Source organism: Hirundo rustica, chromosome 3, assembly GCF_015227805.2.
Source record: "Hirundo rustica isolate bHirRus1 chromosome 3, bHirRus1.pri.v3, whole genome shotgun sequence".
NCBI lineage: Eukaryota > Metazoa > Chordata > Aves > Passeriformes > Hirundinidae > Hirundo > Hirundo rustica.
In genome coordinates, this window is record NC_053452.1 from 112,473,750 (window position 1) to 112,498,103 (window position 24,354).

The 24,354-nt window shown below is 42.8% G+C and overlaps 2 protein-coding genes across 2 annotated transcripts in view; both read right to left on the reverse strand.

The window, feature by feature from the left end:
• CDC5L (cell division cycle 5 like) overlaps positions 1-3,349 on the reverse strand; it is a 36,316-nt gene extending 32,967 nt beyond the window's left edge. The window contains exons 1-2 of the mRNA XM_040059007.2: positions 3,014-3,349; positions 247-350 (exon numbers count right to left, since the gene is read on the reverse strand). Of these exons, the coding sequence (XP_039914941.1) occupies positions 247-350; positions 3,014-3,058 (149 nt within the window). The 5' untranslated portion in view covers positions 3,059-3,349. The remainder of the gene's footprint in view (positions 1-246; positions 351-3,013) is intronic.
• A 1,464-nt stretch (positions 3,350-4,813) lies between these two features.
• Positions 4,814-11,132, reverse strand: LOC120750915 (zinc finger protein 493-like). The gene is made up of 3 exons (XM_040060051.2): positions 11,020-11,132; positions 10,207-10,809; positions 4,814-9,557 (listed from the first exon to the last, which is right to left on the reverse strand). Exons 1-3 carry the CDS (start codon positions 11,084-11,086, stop codon positions 6,916-6,918), a joined length of 3,312 nt encoding a protein of 1,103 aa, XP_039915985.1. The 5' UTR covers positions 11,087-11,132; the 3' UTR covers positions 4,814-6,915.
• Between the last annotated feature and the right edge of the window lie 13,222 nt (positions 11,133-24,354).

A 24,354-nucleotide genomic window follows, 5' to 3' on the forward strand; every position in this document is an offset into this window, starting at 1 on the left:
AAAACTAATGTTTATAATTTAAAGTGATCCTGCATTTGCTAACGCTGCAGCCACTGGCAAACAGAACATCTGACTACTTTTGTTCAACTACTTTCAAACAGTAAGAATTTGAACTTTCCATGATAAAATCCAACAGTGTTAAAACTGTTGATGCTCTGTGACATAAATTAGTCTGTGGTAACATTTTTTCCTAAATTTCCACTAATTATGAAGGTCATATTCCCAGGCACAGCACCTCTCACTTACCATCTGGCTTTGCACTGCTTTGCTGATTTCCTGTGCAATAACGAGGCAATTCGAGACCACTGGTTTTTGCCATATTTCATAACAGCTGCTTTCAGAATTTCATCCTTGAAAAAAAAAACATAAATAAATACCCTTATGGACTGAAAACAGAAAGTCTGAGCTCAAGCAAAGGAGAACATGGTAAGTTTCATGGGCTGGCCTAGAGGAAACAGCATTACACTGCTACTTCTGTTCCATTTTATTCTCAAGAAAAATGAGGATTTGTATTTCAAAGGCCAATGAAATACATACAGATTAAATGAAAAAGACACATGATTATTGTTCCAAACTTCATATGTCCAATGGAACTTTCCAAATTATTATTTTCAGTGCTCTCTAATGCATCAGTGTTTAATGGCTCTCTATATCTTCCCTGAAGGACAGCAGCAAAGGTAAAGAAGTGTTTGTCTGGTAATGACAACACAATTGGAAAAAAAAAGTTGAATTGGCAGAAATCTCTGGCTGCCTGGTTTTAAATAATACCATGAAATAATCTATTTTTCACATTTTAATACAATTGGAATAAAAATGTAATAGATTCAGCTTGGGAGCCAGGTTGTTCACAGACAATGAATTGTGCACTGAGTTTGATCAAAAGCCAGAAGTGCTATCAATTTTTTGTCCATCCATCCATCAATCCCTCTCTCCCTTCCTCAATACACGGGTTCATTATTTCCGGTTTATTCACAGAAAATGGTATTTTAAATGCATTAAAGCTTTCTTGCAGCCCTGTCAAGCACAGATGTCCCTCTCCTGTACCCAGTGAGTGTTCAATGAGTCTGACACTGTCTCCACTGACACCACCCAGAGAACAACAGTTTTAACTGGGAGCTTATGATCAGCTCCTTTTCTGAAATAAGTCATAAATCCTCCCTTGTGTGTTTCTTTTCAACTTACTCAGTGCTCTATGGCACACATGAGCTGTACCAGTGACATTAAAAGGCTTTTTTTGAAAGTAACCGGTCATTTTATGGAATGACCTGGTATCACCTAGTTCCACTTTCTGTTTTTAATGCTGTATGTAAAATCAAAATGTTAATAAAAGAAAAAAAAGAAAGAAAATCACCTATTTTATCTCTGGTACACAAAGCCTGGTGAACTAGGGACCTATTTGGCCACTGGAACAGGCTCCTCATGGCAGTGGCCACAGCCCTAAGCCTGCCAGAGTTCAAGCAGCATTTGGACAATGCTCTCAGGCACAGGGTGGGATTCCTGTTCTGTGCAGGACTTGGACTTGATGGTCCTTGTGGGTCCCATTTAATGCACTGCTCTTTCTCTTAAACAGTCACCAAAATTTATCAAGTGTGGAAGACCCTAAGAATGTGGTGAAGACAACATGAGTTTTCCTGTCCTCTGCTGACCTCAAATTTAGCTGCTTCCTGGCACATCACTTTGTGTGCTTAAAAGCACACAAAGCACATTTTATCTTCTGTTACTTTTTCCTCACTGTTTCCTGGAACCACGTACGTGCCTGGTGTTCACCATATACAGTGACAGAGTTCTGTATTTTACAGTGCCAGGTAGATCCTTTTGCTTTAAACACACACCTAATAAAACTGACATCCTTGATTTCTCATGTTATTGATTTCTTTTTCAAGACTGCCTGCGGTTCTGAAAGCTCGTGACAGCAAAATTGGAGCGGATGGTTGTTTTTTTGAACAACAATTTCTGTGCACAGACTTCTTGGGGCTGCAGATGAAGAGCCCACACACACTGACAAGAAACAGACTGAAGTTGCATCAGGGGTTTAGATTAGTTACTGGGATTTTTTTTTTCCCATGGAAAGGGTTGTAAAGCATTGAAACAGGCTGCCCAGGGCAGTAGTGGAGTCACCATTCCTGGAAGTGATTAAAAAAACGTGTAGATTGTGGCATTTAAGGACAGGTTAAATGGTGAACATGGTGGTGGTGCTGGGTTGATGGCTGGACAGTTGGTGATCTTAGGTCTTTTCCAATCCTAAAAAATCCTATGATTCTGCCTTTGCCATTTCCACATTTGGAAATACCTTCAAGGCAAGAGATTCCTGCTGCCTCATTCCCCTAGAGCATAAAAACCCTGTCCCTGCAGTACAAGTCACATGCAGCCCAACAGAGAGCCAAGGAATCACAGAATCAGTTAGCTTGGAAAAGGCCTCTCAGATCACTGAGTTTAACCTACGATCACCACCAGGTCAATGAGACCATGGCACGCGGTGCCACATTAGCCATTCCTTAAACACCTCCAGGTACGGTGACTCCCTCAACTCCCTGGGCAACCCATTCCAATACTTAATCACCCTTTCCCGTGAAAAAATCCTTCCCAATGTCCAACCTAAACCTCTCCTGGTGCAGTTCCAGGCCACGTCCTCTTGTCCCGTCGCTTGCTGCCTGGGAGCAGAGCCCGACTCCCACTTGGCTATCCCCTCCTGTCAGGGAGCTGTGCAGAAGGTTCCCTCTGAGCCTCCCCAGGCTGAGTCCCCCCAGCTCCCTCTGCCGCTCCTCATCAGATCTGTGCTCCAGAGCCTTCCCCAGCTGTGCTGCCCTTCCAGCGCGCTCCTGCGGCGCCCCGACCCTCTGATGTCCCGGCACAGGGGCTCCAGCTGACCCGAACCTGTCCCGGGATATCCCAAAAACCTCAGCCCCCGCGCAGGCGCACCACGACACCCCCGCGCCTGCGCAGCACTGAGGGCCTCCCCAACCTCCCCGGGCCCTGAGGGGGGGACAAGGGCTCAAACACCGCCGCGTCCTACCTCGGTGTTCCGCCACACGCCGCCTTTAATCATAATCCGCGGCATCTTGGCGGCGAAGGGAGGCGGGGCCGAACCCCTGGAGCGAGTGAATGGAGAGAGGAATGGAGCGCCGCTGGCGTCAGCGGGGCCGGCCGAGACGGCACACGGTCGCCCTCAGCGGCGGCGGGTGCCGAGGGGGAAGTAAGCGAGGCCGGCTGCTCTGCCAGAAAAGCGGGAAGCGGGACCGGCTGCGTTCCCAGGGAAGCAGGACCGGCGACTTTTTCCAATGGGAACTGAGGCCGCTGCTCCTCCAGGGACGCGGGTCCGGCCGCTCCGCGCATGCGCAGCCCCCCGCGTGTCCTGAGGCGGCCCTCGGCGCTAGCGCCACCTGTCGCCTGGAGGAGCGCACGGCGAGAGACCCGGCCGGCGCCGAAAGGAGGAACGGGGCGGGGGCGTTCATTAAACTCTTCACATTTCCCCAAGGGACGCAAATGAGGGAAGAAAGGGACAGCGGAAGGTAATCGCATCTCCCCAATGTTCCGTTTAGAGGGTATTTTGTTCGTTTCAGGGAAAAACGGCGTGCGTTTATGTGTGGAATAAATGATTTGGCTGTGACGGTGGCGAGGCCCTGGCGCAAGTTTCCCAGAGCAGCTGTGGCTGTCCCGTCCCTGGAAGTATTCAAGGCCCGTTTGGACAGGGCTTGGAGCAGCCTAGGACCGTGGAAGGTGTCCCTGCCCATGGCAGCGGGTGGAACAAGATAATCTTTAAGCTGTCAATGCAAAATTATTCTGTGATTCTACAAGAGAGCAACGCTGATACCACATTTGCTTATTCACACTCACACAAACACACTAAAGGAGTGTGTATAAGGTACATACCTGAATTTGGGAAATTTTCACAGGCAAGTACTCATGTCACTCTCAACAGGTTGAGGGCTGAGTTTCAGAGAGTGGGGATCTCAGCTCAGGATCTGTCATTGTCATTCAGCTGGGGCCCCCCAAGTGTCTCCAGCCTGGGGGTTGTGTGGCTCAGAGAGGTTCCACTCAGTGGGAAGTGTTGGTCTCTGCCCGCTGCAGTCCTGGAGAGCTCAGAGGGTCACAAATACCACTGCTTAGAGAGTCACGACAGGCTTGGCTTTCCTCATGGCAATTTTCCACCCCCGGCAGCAATTCACATTGGTAACTTTCTTTGAAAGTTAAAAACATTGTTTCACCTGCGTGGTTATTCAGTCAAGAAAAGTAAGTTCCCAAAGGCGGTTAAAACCCAGAGGGCTCCTTAGCCAGCACAAGATCCTGGGAACAGACAGTGTTTTGGATAAAGCTGAAGAGGAACTCAGCCCAGCTTGTCACGGCCAAGCCCCAATGAGATTTTCTGAGACGACAGTGTGGCCTAAACAGGAGGATGCACCACCACACCATACAGGTCTGACTCACTACTGTTCATCTACATCACCTCCAGTTTAACTTGTATTCATTTAATTAGCAGATGCACAGCTGGTAAAATTACAGCCTTTTACTCAATTTGTTTTGTTACATTTTTGTTTTGTCCAAATTCAGGATATGTTCATGGAGAAAATTATGAAACCTTTTTGGTTCCAATAGGAAACGTCATAGTATAATTTAGGAAAGGCTTTGATTTTTGTTTAAACTGCAGGAATAAAAAATATTACACTTCTAGCTGCCAAAAAAACCCCCAACAATAGCCCATGTCTTATTTGAAACTGAATATGCCTCAACCTTTAAATTTCACTGACTTGGCAGACTGAGAATACCTTTGAAACCCCAAAAATCCAGTGCAGTGCATAAGGAACATAAAGCAACATCAGGAGTCATTGAAGTGTTTATTTCTATTAGAGGCAGTGACTAATTATTTTTACAAAACTGTCTAGTCCCAACTGAAAATACCTTCTTGTTCTTACTTACAACTTGAAGAAACTTACATTTACAAAGTCTTTCAAAAAATTACTGCAGTTAATTTATTCCCCTAAATCAGGCTCTTACTATACTTTTAAACAACTGTGTTCTATCAGATTTAGCCTTCATAGTCTCATCTGATATAGAGGCTTACAATTCCTTCAGTATTTTTGTTTTCCCTTTGTAAGTATTCTTTTCAAATAAATCATCAGAATTATAATGTAATGCAGGTAAAAACTCCTCCAAGCTTGAGTAAGCATTAATATTTCCCAAAATGCTTTCTTCATACAGGATAATGTTCTTCTTTCTCACAACTGGATTAGGTGGCTCCAAGGTCTAAATCACTCATCTCTAACCACCATGGTTCAGGCACAGATACTTGCTTGTCTGACTTTACTGAAGCTACAAAGAACTGGGTCACATGAATATCTTTGCTGATCTGGCCTTAAATACATGCATCTGTCCATGAATTTCAATCCATTATTGAAAAATGTCGTCCAAATTGCAGAACTGCTTCAGGAGTTCTGGAAGACAATCACCTGCTCAGGCAGAGCCACCCAGAGCCAATTGTCCACGATTACATGTAGATGGCTTTTAAATGCCTTAAAGAGGGGAACTCCACTACCTCTCTGGGCAGCCCTTCCTAGCCTGTCTCCCACCAGAAAGCCTCTACAAGACATTAGCTGTATTTCTACAGAAAGACACACATCCAGGAGCAGGAAAAAAAAAAAAACAAAACAAAACAAAAAAAACCCACCAAAACCAAAAAACCAAACAACAAAAACCCCACTGAGTTCCACATTTCCATTCCCTAAATTAAACCACAGGTTTGTTCTGCTGCTCCAGGGACTGAGCTGTAGCATTGGGACAGTTTGCACCAGCCCTTTGCTGTTGTCTTTCCTCACACCAGGGGACAGCACACTTTTATTAAAACTACTTACTGCACTCCTAGCACTATGTAACTCCAAAACAAACAGAGATTTGTCTAGATTTGAATATAAATTGGAAGCAGCATCTGTGTTCACCATACCCTGCACCAACTGCTACATAGTACAATGGTTCCTACACAGTATTTTAGACTAAAGTTCTTAAAATAAATTTTACAGTTTCAGATACTGCTAAGGTTTTCAATACAACTAAACAGCATTCACAATTATCAGCAACTGCTCATATTAACAGAAGTTATTTGAAAAGTGTTATCATCTATCTTAACAAACAACACAGTAACTACCAACCTGAGAAAAAGTAAGGCATTTCGTACTAGATTAACACTGGACATTCACATAAAATTGAAGATTTAAAGATTCCCAGTATCATAAACTGCATGTTTCTGGACACTACAATTTGTCAGACTACTCAAAAAAATTATCAAAACTGCAGACAAGGTAAAAGCTTAATAAACATCTTATACATACAGACACACGTAAAACATTTTCATGTCACAATTACCAAGTGATGACAAGCAAATTTTGTTTCTGTAATTTGGTGAAAAACTGATTTTTTTTTCCTCTTACAAGTATTGCAAAAAGCACCTGGGAGTAAAGGAGGCAACTTTCATCAGATGGGAGGTAGCATCCAGATATGCTGGTAATTTTTATATGAAAAGTTATTATTACTGTGAAATACAACATGCCCTTCCTTCCCTCCCTTTAGACATCCTTTCAGTTAGAAAAGAGATTTTTTTATTAAATTTTTACCAGAAAATAAGTGGTGCAGAATAACTGTTTAAACACAGATGAACACTGGCCAAAGTAACTGACCTCTACTGAAGCAGCTACTCAGGGATGAAAAAGAGTCTCCAAAATCTTCAGCACAGCCTGTGCTGTAATTGATGTTCTCAGAGACACCTGCAGCAAACCAATACCCCAAGTTTCACTCTCTCAACCAAAATGTTGGATGTATCCATTACCAGCCACTGTTTTGGGCACAGCAAAGGAACATAAAGCCATGAAGAAATGCAGGACGTTCCAAACTTGTCCAAAGCCAAGCACCAACTTCCAATTCTCAACCTCACATTCCAAGCTTGTGATGCTGTGTATGCTTCTCCAGCAGCTTTTTGCTAGGCAGCACCACATTACACTTTTCACACCTGTACTTCTTTTTGTGCTTTGTTATGTGCTTTTGGAAAGCCTGTTTATCCATTGTGGAATACCTGCACCTCCTGCAGTGCAGCTTGAGGTGAGTCAGCATGTGGCGTTTGAGGTGGCTGGAGGTGCGGAAAGCCAGGGAGCACTGCTTGCACTGGAACGGCTTCTCCCCTGTGTGGGTCTTCAGGTGGAGCTTCAGGTTCCCATTGTGGGCTGTGCAATAGCCACACTCCTCACACCTGTATGTCTTGACAGGCAGCTCCTTGTGCTCGCAGTGGCAGCCAGGAGTGGAGGTTCCCTCCCCGGTGTGAGAAGCCAGGTGCTGCTTCAAGGACAGCCATTTGCTGGTTGAGTAGTCACAGCTCCTGCACTTGAAATGCCCCACGTTCAAATGTGTGAGCCTGTGCCTGTTCAGGTGACTGGAAGTACGGAACTTCTTCTGACAAACGGTGCAGCTGTAGGGCCTCTCACCTGTGTGAGTCCTGATGTGGAGCTCCAGGTTGCCTAAAATGCCAGTAGCATAGCTGCACTCTACACACTGATACAACAGTGGCTTATTTGGTGCTTGGACATCATTTGCTGTGGCCCTCTGAACACCCTGCTGAACTCCACAGACTTCTGAACCAAGCAAGGAGCTGTTTGAGGCTTTGCAGGAATCAAAATCCCTTTCTGGATATGTGCCTCTGTGGATTTCACGATGCAATTCAAGATTCTCTAAACACCTCTCTACAAAGACGCAACTTCCAAACTCCTGTCCATTTTCCACATGGAGAAGGCTGTGTTTCTGCAAGTGGCTTGATGTTTTAAATACCTCATTGCACTCTTTACACACGAATGATCTTTCATCCGTATGTATCTTTAGGTGCAACCTGAAGTTGTTAGGAACAGCAGTAGCATAACTGCAGTGCTGGCACCTGTACATTTGGAATGTATTTAAATTAGAAGGATATGTATCCTTCAAGTTTTCCACGAAGTTACGAAATGAAGAATCATCTTGCACTTGTGAGTGAGAAGCCTCTGATTGGAGGAAAGGCTCCTCTTTGTAATTGGCACCATCCATTTGGTAGGAGGCCCGAGGAACTTCTGATCTATTTTCAGTAACAGTGAGGCTGTTGTTTCCTTGGCTGTTCTCAAGGAATTTCTTTCCAGGGCATATTTTCTTACTGTCCCACACATCACATGCTTGCTCGAACTCCACTTCAGAAGCCAGGATTCCCCCAGATGGACAATCATTTTCTCTACCAAAAAGAGAGTGAGAAACACGGCCCTGAGAATCACCATCAGCTTTGCATATTTTGTTTTTACAGTATTTATTGCTCTGACTCATACAACCATTAGCCTTTAACTCCTCATGAAATTTCCTGTGAAAGCTGAGATGTCCTTTAGTGTAGAATACCAGGTTACATTCATCACATGTGTAATCCTTTGGAGGTCTTTCAGTTTTCTTTCTCCCACTCAGAGAGTTGGGTTGCTGCGCTTGGCACGTTTCTGTCCCTGCATGGATCCTCCTGTGTCTCTCCAACCCTGATGTGCTGGTGAATGCTGCCTGGCAGAGCTCACAGGAATATGGTTTATCCCCTGCATGGACTTGGCTGTGCCTCACCATGTTTGCAAAATACAATGAGAAGAAGGTGCAGAACCTGCACTGGTAGAGCTTATAGCCAGCATGCCAGTACATGTGATTTAACAGGTAGGACAAGCTGCTGCAGGAGTAATCACACTGAGGGCACTGGTAAGGTGGTCTCTCCTTGTGTCCCTTCATGTGATGAATAAAATTCCTAGGATTTGATGAAGCAAAGAAACAAATTCTGCAGGAAAAGCTAACTGGCACATCCAGAGGTGTAAAGTCCCTTTCAATTTTAATAAAAAATTTATTGTATTTACTTTCTTTTTTCTTGGTCTCAGATTCTCTTTCTTCAGATCCTTTCTGCCTCCCTTTTCTCACACTTAGTCTATTTTTCCTTGCCTTTTGCAACATAGCAATCTTATGAAATTTAAGGTGATTCTTAAGATTGACAGAAAAGAAAAAAGTTCTTTTACAAAAGCAGCATTTATGTATTTTCTTATCTTTATGAGCTGAATAAATATGTTTCTTCAGGTGTGCACTGCATTTGTAAACAGAACTACAAAACTTGCACTTGAAACTCGATCGTTCCTTCTCCTTTGTAAAACAAGATGTTTTAGGAAGAGGTGTGATGGTCATACTACCACTCAGCCACGTTAAACCTTCCTGCTGGCTCTGGAACTCTTTTGGGCTTGCATGAGAAGAAACAACTTCTTGTTGCTGGTATCTTTTCTTACTGAATGGTGTTAACATCTTGTAAATATGCTCTCCAGCAGTATTTAATTCAGCAGAAGTGGAAGGACTCATGTTAGGTTTCTCTACATCTTCTAGATCCTCCTTAAAAGTAGAACAGCCATTAAGAAATGGATCAGAAAAATTATAGCTACATTTCTCTTCTTCTTTCAAGCCATGTTCCGAAAGAGAACTTAGAGTTTCATCTTCAAATTTGCTTATTTTCCTGTACTCAATTTCCTTATCTTCATCCTTTGAGGAATCAGAATCTACAAGGAGATAATAAAAAGTCAAAATTCATACAATCACAAGTATGCATGATTAATTCATAATAATAATCCCAAATTGCCTAACAACTTGCTTGTTCTTCACTGCTTCTGATTCCTTATTATTTCCCTCTCTCCATTTTTCTCTAATGCCTCTCTTCATGCTCCCCTCTGCCCCCAACATTTAAGTGTTGCTACTAGTTAGAAGCCACCTTCTTTCATACTCTCTGTTCTCACTCAAGACTCTGAATTTCACAGGACAACACCATGTCCAGTTTTTAACAGAACACCTTTATGCCAGGATTCCTATGTATGTACTAACGCCAAATTTTTCTAATGCTCCATTCTCACAAATACCATGTTTTTTCTGCGTTTTTGAGAACATTTCCCTGATGAAAGGCCAACCTTTTTATCATTGGAGGAGAATGACAAAGTACCAACTTCTTGTAATCTCACTGCCTTTCGCAGGAGCCTGTGAAAGAACTGAGCATACCCCAGACAGTATTTTCCTTCTGCTGCACTTATGAATCTAATTTGAAATGCTTACTCTATAAGAAATTGGTTTCATAGCATTCTATACAATTTTGTATTTCAAAAATTCAAGGTTTACCGTATTTATTAAACTCTTGAAATAACCTTATTAATATATTACCTTCCATTTTAACGATTATCTTAAATTCCTTGTAGATATCTGGTTGTTTCTGTGGACTGCCATCAAAAAGAACACTTGCAACACTGACAGGTTCTTCTTCATGTTTGGGTACCACTACCAATGTCTCAAAAGTGTCAGCTCTGTCACTGTCAGTGGAGGAGAGGAGAGGAGGAATCTTCTGAAAGCCATCGTCATTGCCACAATCTTCTCCATCGCTGTATTTTATTATCTCTGGAAGCTCTGTTTTGCAAGATGATGTAGGTAACATGCAATTTTGACCATATTTATCCATATCTGCACCATACCCATCACTTAAAAATAACTTTGTTTTGTTATACACACTCTCAGCAAGCCATTTATCCTCAGAGTACTCAACACAATTATCTTCATTTGAAACACTCTTGTTTGCATCCCAATTGCCTACACTGCTACTGCCGTTTGAAGGCTCCACTTCATGTTCTAGGCAAAGGCTGTTGTTTAATTTAAACTCCTGCTCCACCTCGGGAATGGACACTTCCTGATCCGCATCAACATCCTGGAGAAAATCCTCATCGCTCAGCACAAAGATAGTGACTGGCAACACAGTCTCAAAGACCTCGGCCTCTGCGAGGAGAAACAAAGACAATTATCGTAATTACCCCCAAAAAAACCCCAAAACCCCAGGGCACCGCGTCCACCATAATCCCCGCGCACACCCAGTGCGCATGCGCATCCCCGCCAATTCTCCCCGCATCCCCACTTTGCGCGGGCTCTCGGGCACCGCCGCTCCCGCGGGAGCCGCGCCGGATCCCTGCCCAGGCCACCGGCACTTACCGCTGTCCGCGGCCGCCTGCGGGATCCCCTCCGCGGCCACCTGCGACACTCCCGGCTCCGTCGGCATGTCCGGGCCGTTCCGCCGCGGGACTCGAGCCACCGGCGCTGTGCGCCTGCGCAGAGGGGCGGTGCCGCTGGCGCCTCTCGATTTAAGGAAGAGGCGGGGGCGCGGCTTAAGGAATGCGTGGGGCGAGCCCCGAGGCTTTCAAATACGTTGGAAAATTCGGTTGAAAACGTGCTCTTCAGTGGTTTAAAAACTCCGTTTAATTACCCACCCGGCCGGGGAGCCGCCAGCTCTGGGCAGAATTATGCGAATGCTCTGCGAAACCTGTTCCCGGTTTAAGCAATTTTGATCGGTTGTTACTTCTATTCCTGTAAAATTAGATCTCAGCTAATACGGATTATAGTCTTAAAATAGGCATTGTGCCAACAATAAGGCACTCCTTTGTGTGAAAAACGCCAATCACTTGTTTTAAATTTTTAAAAGTATAATGGTAATAAAATGGTTATAAAAATAGAATTAGAGTAATAAAAAAAATTGAACAATTAAGGTTAGGACAATACAAGACAATAAAAACAAAGAAACAGGCGTCTGGGTGCCTTCCCGAGCAAAAAGCTCTGAAGAAGGACCCCCAATTAACAAAGAGTTATCCCTTAAAAGTAATAGCCTGTTGAATATTCATACATTTCATACATGATGCATAAATTCTATTCAAACAGATAATTCTCTCTGGTTAGTGTCACTTTTTTCCTTTAATCTCTATGGCGTCTTCAGGGCTGAGTGAGGCAGGAGAAGCTGGTCTTTTCTGATGAGGAAGTTATAAATTCTTTTTCTCTGAAAGATTTATGTTTTCCTGTGGCTGGTATATAAAAACTACATTTTAACTACTAAACTACATTTACCATACTATCAAAATACTAATACAACATTACTAATCAATACAACATAATACATTTAGTAAATACCTTGCATAGATTCATATAATAGGCACTTTTCACACTTGTTAGGGACAGAAAGAATCACAGTCGCAGGCAGGAGTCACAAAATTCATGGAAACACAAAACAGCATCTTTGGTTTCATCCTGTTCTCTTGGCTGTTCAGGCTGAAAGTGGAAAATGTATGAACCTGTGTGTAAACATATTTGCACGTGTAATGCACGTGCATAAAGAGATGTAGCTCTTTATATACATATATAAATTTGTAGACACGCAGGGTGTCCCTGCCCATGACAGGGTGGATGGAAAGAGGTGGTCCCTTCCAACAAAAACCATTCTGTAATACTGTGAGTTGGGGCTGGAAGGGACCTCTGGAGACCATCCAGTCCAAACCCCCTGGTAAGGCAGTGTCACCTGGAGCAGCTGACATGTCCAGATGGGTTTGGAGTGTCTCCAGGGAAGGACAATCCACAAAATCCCCGGGCAGCCTGCTCCAGTGCTCTGCCACCCGCAACATGAAGTTCTTCCTCATGTTGAGCTGGAAATTGTTGTGTTTCATTTTATGGCCATTGTTCCTCATCCTGTTGCTGGGCACCGCTGTAAAGAGTCTGGCACCATCCTCCTGGCACCTGCCTTGGAGATACTTACATAGATTGTTGAGATCCTCTCTCAGTCTTCTCTTCTCCAGGCTAACCAGGCCCAGTTCCTGCAATCTTTCCTCATAAGAGAGATGCTCCAGAGGCCTCATCATCTTTGAAGCCTCTCCAGGAGCTCCTTGTCCTGCCATTCCAAGGATCCCCCCAGCTCCCAGCACCCTGTTCCTGACATTATTTTTTCCCCACCCCCAGCTGTGATCCCACATTCTGCACTGCTAGAGGATTCCCAGTTCTCATTTTCCAGGCTCAGCACTCCATAGTGGTGTCTCCAGAAGAGAGTGGAACGTTTAGCCACTCCAATGAGAGGATTTTCCCCTATTCCCTGTCTTCTTCCCCCAGTAAAAATCATGGAACCAATTATCTGCCTTAATTTCAAAGCCTTGCACTTGTGTGCACTTGTATGGAGCTGCACCCATTTGTAGGAATATTTGTTCAGATTGTGAAGTTTAGGTGGCATCTTTTTTATTTTCAGGTAGAACCCATGAAGTCTTGAGGGAGGATCATTTCCAAAATCCTCCCCACTGGGAGTATTAAATTAGAGAAAGATGGGAGGAGTATTGGTTTCTGTGTTTCAGCTCTCAGGGAGTTTGGGAGACTCTACAGAGTGAGAAGACTTGTTGATACTCCAAGGTGATTGAAACAGGTGCTGGGATGAGCATGTCTTGTGTAGATTTCTTGCTGCCTGAGCAAGCCACAGCGTGTGAAATAACAAATGTAAAAAAATCTTCTCCTGGCATAACCTTCTGAGTCTTCCCCACAAGATGGCTCTGCAGCCATAGGCTCTGCAAGGGGAGACTGGTAATTTCTCCTTTTTTAAAGCATTAAATTTAAAATAATCTCCTTTGAAAGATATCTCCCTCACTAGAAAACCTGCAAAGTTCTGTGAAAACTTTACGAAGATGTTAATCCAAGCCTTTTTCCTCAAAAGTGGTTCTCTCCAAACTTTTTCTTGAAGGAACAGACTATTACTCTCAGCCTAATACTTCATGATACCATCATCCAATGGATAAAATAACCATGAAATGTCTGAGGAATGAATCTGGTCAGTCTGGGCTTCATCTGTCTTTATAAGCCCTTTGCACAAAACTATGTTTTGCAAATTCAGCTTGCAATGGAGTGATCTGAACCTGCTTGCAACTGTGCTTGTGCCCAGACCAGCATGAAAAAAAGTTGTGGAAGGTATCTTGTGAGGAGTAGGACGGGGGGGACTGGGGGACGGGGGGGGTGTGTTGGGGGGGGTGTTGGGGGGGGAATGGCTTTAAGATGAAAGAGGGTGGGTTTAGAATGGGTATTAGGAAAAAAAATTTCCCTCTGATGGTGGTGAAGGATGGTGGTGAAGCTCTGGCACACTGTTGGGGGTTAGTTTTTTGTTTGTTTGTTTGTTTGTTTGTTTGTTTGTTTGTGGTTTTTTTGTTGTTTGGTTTGGTTTTATTTTTTTTTTTTCCCCCTATAGAATACCACCCCCTCCGCCCCATAAGTTGCTAAGAGACTAAATACGGATGCTTAGAGGGTGCTTGGCACACACAAAAGGGTGGGGGAAGATCACTTAAGTTTGGGAGAGGGAAAGGCACAGTGCTCCGGGAGGTGCGCGTGCTTTTCTCCTGCTCTCGGCATCGGAGAGGCACAGTCGGATGACTACTGGCTGCGTGAAGAGTCCACTGATAACGGAGGGTCCAGTCCTGGGAATTCTATCGTCTGCTGGAGCAGGAATTCGGATCCACCTCACCTGCTCTGCTGGAGCTGCGTCAGCCTCATCCAGCCGTCGTGGTTTCTTCAGCACTGCTCGCTTTGCCTGCCGGGACAACCCACCGTTTCCAGTCATCAGCCCCGGAGCATCCCACCGTTTCAGCTTGGTGCTCTCGGCGTCCCAAGAGATCAGACTGCCCCGGGCTTGTGAAACAAAGCCCCTCGAGGTTCTTGGTTCTGTTTATTATTATTATTATTGCTGTAGTTGTTGTTGTTTGTTTTTCCAGTTGTATTTACTAGTAAAGGACTGTTATTCCTTTCCCCATAGCTCTGACTGAAAAGCCTCTTTAATCTTCTAAATTATTATAACTTGGAGGGAAGGGATTGGAATTCCCCATTCCTAGAGAGGCCCCGCCTCTCCCTAGCAGATACCTGTCTTTCAAACCAAGACACACAGGTTGCCCTGTGGCTGCCCCATCACTGGAAGTGTTCCAGCCAGGTTGGGTGGGGCTTGGAGCAACCTGGGATAATGGAAGGTGTCCCTGCCCATGGCAGGAGCTGAAATGAGATGATCCTTAAGGTTTCTTCCGACCCAAACCATTTTGTGATTATGTGAAATATTAGATACTAGGAGAAATTGAAGCAACCCAAATAGATTGTGATTATTTGAAGTGTGGATTTTTGACATCTTTGTGGCCAGAACAGTAAGTTACCTCAACTAACATAAGATATTGACCTGAAAGGTGTAACTTGAGAGTGTAGTCACCTTAGGCTGCGAGTGGGTTTTATCCTCCTGCATTTAATCCTGTAGGTTGGAAGAGCCTATGCCAGTAATTTTGTAAGGTCTTACACCAGTATCCTTCACTTTACCAGCCAGGCCACATAACAATAAATCAAGCTGGAAATACTGAACAAAAAGCCTAAAAGTTGAGGGATAAAGATAATGTCACTTTTAGACCAGGGAGAGTCAGAGGATTGTTCCTGGGAAACTTACATTATGTAGGTGCATAATGTAAGTGTGTATGGTCTGGCAATAAAAGCAGAAGTGGTAGCTGAATACAAGTCCAGCTGGGAAAGCATAGAAAAGAGGCTGGATAAGTTGTAAATGAAGTTATAGTTCAATGTCAGCTAATATAAAGAGGGATATATCTCCAGAAGGATTGCTCAGTGCAGTTTCAGCTGTATTAGTATTAGGACTGTGAACTACAGGGACTGGGAGCTTTTTAACAGCCCGGATGTTTCAGTAACAAGCCAAGACTTAGTAATTAAATTGATTCTTTTACTACAAAACCTGCTGGTTTGTTTTTCTCTTTCTCACACTGCCACTTCTTTTTTTTTTTTTTTTTTTTTTTTGGAAAACAGCTCCACTGAAGTCTGTTCCAGAGGGAAGAGAAGAAAACACATCAGTGAGGACAAAGAGCTGAGCAGCACTTAGGCACAGAGCCTTCTCACACCAAATGCCCAGAGAGAATGCAGCTGAGGATTGAGAGTCACACAAAATCCCAGCACACTCTGTTTTCCAATACCTTCTGCCCAAAGCAGATCTCTTATCACTCAGTTCACCTTGAACTTGTGGAAACTGCAAGACTAGGAAAAAAATTCAGTCTTATTGTTAGGGTACAGGAGCCAGGAAATTTGATTTCCATTCCTTTTTTTCCTGCAGGTTTGTGAAAATCCCAACTGTTTGCCGAGTTTTCAAACTCTTCACATCGCTTTAAAAGCACAAAGCAGCGTTCTTATATGTTTTCAGCTCTCAGTATTGGAAGAAGAGTTTGATTTATTGCCATATGCAGCATTTCCCTAAATCTGGAGACAAATGCATCTAAGGTAGAACTCAGGAAAATCTGGAAATACAGAGCAAATTTCTCTGGTACATTGAGCATGGTCCATTCTACTGATTTTGCTCTTTTTCTCTTCATAGAATCATAGAATAGTTTGAGATAGAAGGACCTCTTAAAGGTTACTGAATCCAATCCCGCTGCCATGGGCAGGGACACTTTCCACTAGACCAGGCTGTTCCAAGTCCCTTCCAACCCAGACTTGAACACTATCATGGATGGGGCAGTTCTCTCGTGCCTTTCTGATGTGAAAGACAGAGAACTTCTGAATCAAAAATGATTGCTTTTTATGAGGCCACGCTGATCTGAGCAAAGTTAGCCCAAAACTGATTTATGGAGTTTGTTGCAGTTTGAGAGAAACAAACGTGGCAAAGGAAATTTCAGCTTGAAAGTTCCAGCATAGCAAGACCTCATTGTGGATAATGTGAGGAAATCTTAATAGAAGGGGTTGGTGCCTCTGCCTTCTATAATTTGAAAACTGAACATTAAAATACTGACAGTAACAGAGGGTAATGAGCCATTGCTTGTCAAGAATGATGCATAGGAAAAGGTCAGCTCTTTGGGAAAGCAAGTGCCTGTGGATTGACAAAGTTAATCATAAAAATAAGTGTATTGCTGCCAAATTGCCAGTTGCTGGGTAACCCACAGGTGAAGGGAAGTGAATTTGCTTAGTAACAGGAGTTTAATGATTCACCATCTGGGTGAAGTATTCTTCAGTGGAGCGTGTATGATTTTTATTTAGACAATGCAGTCTACCTGTACCAATTTACCAGCTAATCTGTCTCTAGACTCCTTTCATAATATTGGCTGCAAGCTTAACTCAGTTGTCTGAATATGAATAATAATAAAAGTTCTCATATTAGTTTTTCTGTATCCTTAATGGTCTTAAATTAACTTAAAGTAACACATCCACACCAGATAAATAGCATAATTACTTTGTGGAAAAGGTGCTTCTTAGGCATAAGATTTGGAGACCAACCTGAAAACATGATAAACTCTTTTTTTTTTCTTTTTTTTTTTTTTTTTAATATAGCATGGCAAAGTTGCCTCAGTCAAAACAGAGAGCGTTCTGTTTGCTTTTAACTGGATGTTAATAGTTTAGCTGTTTTTTCACATGGTTTTTGCATTGAATTTTTCCCTGTGAGGGTGGTGAGGCCCTGGCATAGGTTGTCCAGAGAAGCTGTGGCTGCCCCTGGATCCCTGGAATTGTCCAAAGCCAGGTTGGATGGGGCTTGGAGCAGCCTGGTATAGCAGAAGGCATCCCTGTCCATGGCAGGGGCTGAAACAAGATGAGGTTTCAAGTCTTTTCAACCCAAACCATTTATTACTCTATGAATTTGTGTGGCAGGGCTTTTCTGCAGATTGGAGGCCTTTTGGTGTGATCTGGTCTTGCCCTATTGTGAATTCCTGTTACTGCCCCAAACTCGGTGATTAGGGACACCTTCCACTAGGCAGGTGACTCTGACTTGATCCAGGCAAAACAAAAGGTCTCCTACACAATTTCCAGGCACACTTTAGGGTTAGCATGGGCCAGGGCTAATTTCCCAGAACAGAAATAAACAGAAGGAATGAGCAGAGAAGATTAATGCCTGCACAAAATCAGATGAGAACCTCTGGCACTCATGATGCCATCTAGAAAAATGTTATAACATGCAAGTAACTTTTTTGTTTGTACGTTTCAGAAGATTTCTTACAAAGTCCCTTCAACCCTGAACTATATGGGGTTCAGATGTAGTCTATGGAATTATAGTCAGCCTGGTTACTTGTCTGCAGCTGGGAGGAGTGTTTCAGCTAAAAGCAAAATAGATGAATGGTCTTTCAACTAATTTTCAGCATTGTTTTATATTCTCTAGCTGCTTCTAAATCACAGCAAAAATCAACAATATTATTCATACTGACAAGATTAAAAATGATAAAAAATTATGGAAAAGGAGAAGACAAAGTTTTTGTGTTTCCAACCTTTTCCTCAGCTAAACATTTCAGGTCCCTCCTACCTTATTTTTGTATTTTCCCTCCATCTTAGATTATTCCATCTTAAAATATTTTTGGTACCTTTTTGCATTTTTAGCAAGTGCAAAATACTGGGTTTTTTTTCTGTATTTTTGCCTTGCATAAGTGGCAGTTACACAACACTTTGGAAATTATTCAGACATTCACCAAATGGTATGGATTGCTCATTAAATTAAGATCATTACTAGGGTGATTGAGCAGTCTAAAGGCATTATATTTATATTTTTCCCAGTGAGGGTAGTGAGGCCCTGACACAGATTGCCCAGAGAAGCTGTGACTGCCCCATTCCTGGAAGTGTTCAAGTCCCGGTTGGACAGGGCTTGGAGCAACCTGGGATAGTGGAAGGTGTTCCTACTTTCAGGAATCTCATTCCTTTTCTGTATTCATTCCTTATCTCTATTTCTTTATGGAATATTTAAAAACAGAAATCCAGATCTTGTCCAAACAGGTCTGCATTTCCTGATAGATGGTATGAATCTGTACACCTCAGATATGTCTGTTAAGTTCACAAAATGCTCTGAGATTTCCCAATACAGCTATTACGGAAATAGCCATTGTTATTCTTGTTTTTAATAACTGCGGACAGTCAGGAATATTTTGCGGTAAGTGCCAAGTTATAAGCTGTGATTCTGAATAGAGTTTTTCAAATACTCAAGGGGTCTATTATGTTTGAGGTAATTTGTCTGGACTGTCATCCCAGAAGCATCTGGTGGAAGGGGATCAGACTGGTGCAACAAAGACTGGCAGCGGTACTCACATGTCCTCTTACGGAGCCACTTTATGGGTTTGGTTCTGCTAAAGATGTTGAACACTTTTCAGGGCATTACTGAATTTTCTTGAGCTGTCTGAAACTCAGCATTTCCATTTCATGGCAAATATTGAAGTTTCACAGTATGTTTTTATTCTCCGTATGAACATACCCACAAGTATAAAACCTGTCCTGCCCATTTAGAAAAGTGTTGTTTTAAACAAAGAATAAATATATAGAGAGAAATTTCACTTCAAAATTAAATTACTAGTTCAAAGCTTATTTTGTTTGGTTCCTAATCTTAGTATGAGGTGTTGGTTTGTGTCTGAAGAAGGAGAACGGAGCTGGGGAAGGGTCTGGAGCACAGGGGGGCTCAGCCTGGAGAAAAGGCGGCTCAGGGGGAACCTTCTGCCTCTGCACAACTCCCTGACAGGAAGGTGAGGACTGGTGGGAGTTGGGCTCTGCTCCCAAGAAACAAGTGATAAGACAAGAGGAAACAGCCTCAAGTTGCACTAGGACAGGTTAAGGTTGGATATTAGGAAAAAAAAATCTTTATTAAATAGGTTATCAATTATTGGGCAGTGATAGAGTCACCATCCCTGGAGGAATTTGAAAAACATGTAGATGTGGCACTAGGGGACATGGTTTAGTGATGGACTTGGAAGTGCTGGGTTAATGATTGGATTCAATGATCTTAGAGGTATTTTCTACCTCAAGCAGTTCTGTGATTCAATGTTTCTCTCCTGACACAACAGTTCTAATGGTTCAGGACATGGCCCAGCTCATCACACTATATCCTGTCAGGATAAGAACCAGGTAAGGATGATATTGGTGGGCAACCACATGGGCAGTTTCTAGAGGATGAGATTCATCGGCCATTACCTAATTTTAGGTGGCTTTTTTTTGTTGTGACTACATTGGAGCTTGATGATCAAATTCCTGATTTGGAGAGGGATTTTCTGCAGCCAAAAAAGTGTAGTCCAAGTCAGTGTTAAATTAGATACCTCTACTTAGACAAGTGATTTTCTGTCTCCATTGCCTGTATTGAGTCATTCTCCACTAGCATAATGGGAGTCTAGACTGTTGCAGCCATGTCCATATAGGTTTGAATTTGGTGCTGAATTTCCCCCTATTCTGTTCACCAATGGATGAGAGCTTTCTGAGGACTAATTAGTGGCAATAACTTGAAGCCTCTTTTCCCTTTATTGTTATTATCTTTATAATATGCATGAGACCATTTTGGGCCTGTGATCCAGAACATGTAACCAGACTAGGGTACATAAAGGCTGTCTTGTCACTGGAATGTTTTGAAGTTGTTGATATAAAATCCTACTGAGGCAAAGCTCTGTAGTTCATGCAAGACAACTCAAACCCAACTGGGTTTATCTGAACCTGTCTCCATTAGGATCTTGTGTTGACTTTGCTATTTGATTTAGCAAACAGCTGTAAAAGACAACATTTTGGAAACCAGTCTAATGAAGATACTTAGAGTGATATCCTTCCAACCACGTTTGAATTTGAGAAAATTACTTCAGGCTTTATTCCCTTTATTGTTGATGGGAGGAAGCAGAATTTAGAGTGTGAGTCATCTGACCTATTTTAGATGTCCATTTTGGAGTGATGAGTTGCAGATGAAATGCTGATTTCTCCCTGTTGAGCAGTAGAAGGCCAGAGGGAGATTAGTTTTGATGCAGGTGACCAATGGGATTGGAGGAACTCATCCCATTCCCGCTTCAGGGTACAACATTTGGCCTTATCAGCAATAGCTTTATTGCCCAGCAAATGCCATGGCTGATATGGGATCTCTGCCAGGACAAGTCTGCATGGAGATAAGACCAGCCACTGGAATTGGAGCTCCATTTCCATTTGAGAATTATTCACAGCCCACTGAGGTCAACGGGAATCTTTCCACTGGCTTCAATGGGCTTTGCAAACCCCTGGGTTTCAGCATACATTAATTTAGCAGCTTGTGCCACAATTTAAGATAACATCATTCTCCTGGGTTTTATTATCAATGTTTTGCCAAAGGTCAGCACTCTCACAGCAGAGCTGGCAGACCAAAGTCAGCCACAGACTCATACAGCGGTTCACTTGGTCATAAAGGCCTTGCATGTGCTACTCTGAACAGATTCCTTCCCTTGGTACCTGAGTCTCCTTTGGTTTGGTTTATCTAGTCCATAGTCTTCATCATCATAGAAATCCATATTTAATCCCTTTGTCCAAGACTGCCAGGGGTCTGTGGTTTACAAAGAACAGTGTCCCTATCCAATCCCCACTCCCTGACATGTGATCTCTGTTCTTTCAGCCTTTAACCACCTTGAAGCTGCATCTCAGAACCGAGTCTGGTGGATTAAATAAATTACCTCTGATAAAGAGGGGACTGAAAGTACCTTTGATATGAACTCAAGATAGACCAAAAAATTGGGGTAAAGACTGTATGTTCTTCCTTTCTGCCAGGCAGGCAGAGATGTTGCTTATTTGAAGGAAAACTATTAAGAGAAAATTCAGTATTGAATTGTATAACTGAAGCTTGAAACTTTATTAATTACAATTAAATAACTTGAGAAGATAAAATGGCTTTTGTGGCAAGTGAAGACTTTGGAGAGAAAACAGAAGAGTTTAAGTATTTGTCTTGTTTTTGTGGTAATATGGATATTTTTGCAATACTTATATTTTTACTCACTCCACTTCCCCAAACATCCTTTTTATTATCTGGGAAAAATTATTCTTTTAGAGCCCACACAGTGCTTCAGAGAACATGCTACTGCGTTACCAGAAAAGCCTTACAGGTACCGACAATTTTCTGTGTCAAAAGAGGACCAAACTCAAGTTCACTGCGTTGTCCAGATCAATGTGATGTGACTTTCACAGTCAGACACAGATCATTCAAATATTAATAACATCATTGTCTTGGTCATGTTTCTACAGGAGGGAACTGGTAATTAAAAATCTTTGGGGAAATAATATTACAGTTGGACAGCTAAAATACTTTCCTTTGTTTTAAATATCAAGCAGGCTTCATGATCACTGCATGCTCTGAGGAATTTTGGTTTTGGCAGTAATGGAAACAAGGGGAATATAACACAGTTGAAAGCCTCAACTCAAGATTTGAGGCTGTATGTTCATCCTTTATTACATGTTTCTTGTGTTTCTTAGAATGTCTGTCAGGACAGGATTCAAATCAACCAAATTTAGCCACTTGAAACTTGGGTGGCTTATTTAAGACACCTCTCTGTAATCCCAGAGTGTAATTACCTTCCTGTAATCCCAGAGTGGTTTGGGTTGGATGGGACCATAAAGATCATCTTGTGCCACCCTCTACCATGGGCAGGGACACATTCCAATATCCCAGGTTGCTCCAAGCCCCATCCAGTCTGGCCTTGGACACTTCCAGGGATCCAGGGGCAGCCACAGTTTTTCTGGGAAACTGTTCCAGGGCCTCACCACCCTCACAGTGAATAATGATGGTATTGTAATGATGAAATTATAATTGTGATTATAATTATTGCTATTATTGCTGTTATTGCTTGTTGGGGAGGAGGAAGCCAAAAACCCCTATAAATATGATTGCCTATATTCTGAGAATGAGAAACCTGTAGGTGAGATAGAATTGAAAGTAAGTTTTGATGTTTGAGATGTATTAGATACTGGATGTCTGGGAAAACAGTTATGTGACCATCTGAATGTTACCTGCAGCCAGACCCAGGTCAAATGGAATGTTCTGTCTCACCCCTCAATGTATGGTTCATCCCACACCTGTAACCCTCCCCCGAAGTATCAGGTATCTGTAACCCCATTGGCACAAGTCCTGTTCCTTATCAGGGGGCTGCGAAGGTGGCTCGCTCTTTTTTTGCGCTTTGCTGTTTGCTCTCTTTGCTTGCACCCTTCCCCGAGGACTTTCCTCTCTTGGAATTTCCTCTCCTCTCCCTTCCCCCACTTTCCTAGGCCTTGCCACGAGCTGCAGCCTGGCAGCTCAGAGCAAGGCCCCCACATCCCTTACAATAAACCTCATCTTCTAAAACCTAACTTCAGAGATCTCTCGTCTACATTTATCTACACAGTCCTGGAGTCCTCAGCAGCAGGAGGAAGCAATTTCTACAATTGCTATTATTGCTATTATTACTATTATTGCCATTATTGCTATTTTTGCTATTATTAAATTTAATGTGAATAGACACTTCCAAATAACAACTGATTTCATCCAGAGAAGGTGCATATTTCTCCACTGAGGGTGTCTTTCGTTTCAGTGATCTTTCACTATTGACTCCAGGGGAAGTCTGGATGACCAGTTTCAACCAGATCTGAAATTTTTAAATGGTTTTATTTCATTTAAATACATTCTCTGGTCAAGTTAGGGCTATGAAATCTTTTTAAGTACATGTGACAGCTTTTAATATATTCAGTTACAAGCCAATAAATATTTGCTTCAAATGTTCAGGTTATAAAAACGATTTCAACATGTGTGACAGTAAAATATTTTAATATATTCAGTTACAGGCAAAAGTAGATTGGTACTACCCTATCAACTCCATGCATTAAAATGGACACAAGTCAATATGACAGCAATGATGAGTGAAAAAAGGGTCATAATTATGGTTCTTTATTTACCTCATAGTTTTTGTGCCTCTTGTATTCATGCTGTCAGAGTTTTTCTAAATAACCATAATGGATAGAGATGGCCTAGAATTTCCCCTTCTGAATCAATACAGAGATTCTCTCCTGATGAGGACATGGAGTCTACAAACAAACAAACAAACAAACAAACAAACAAACAAACAGTGTTTGCAATGCAGGCTGAATAGCAAATGCAGCTCCACTTCCAGATAAGCCCAACTGAGCCATGGGGACCTTTTTCCCCAGGTCCTAGTCCAGGTTCAACAAGCCCCCAGCACCAAGCCTCATGAAATTCAATGAGGCCAAGTGCAAGATGTTGCACCTGGTCAGGAAAACCCCTGTTATCAACCCTGAGAATGGATTGAGAGCAGCCCTGCTGAGGAGGACTTGGGGGTGCTGGTCAATGAAAAGCTGGGCTTGACTTGGCAGTGACTGCTCGTTTCTTGCACTCATAGCCCAAAAAGCCAACTGTGTCCTGGGCTGCATCAGAACCAGGCTGAGAAGTGAGTCAAGTGAGTCAATTCTTTCTCTGCTTTGCTTTTGTGATATCCCATCTGGGGTGCTGCATCCAGCTGTGGGAGCACCAACACAAAAAAAGATCAGGGACATGTCCATAGGAGGGCACAAAGATGCTCCAAGGGCTGGAGCCCCTCTGCTCTGGAGCCAGTCTGGGAGAGATGGGAATGTTCACCTGGAGAAGAGATGGCTCTGGAAGACCTTAGAGCCCCTTCCAGTGCTTAAAGAAGGCTTCCAGGAAAGCCAAAAAGGGAATTTTTATAAGGGTATTTAGTGACAGGACAGGGGCAATGGCCTCAAACTGACAGGGTTTATATTTGGATTAAATAT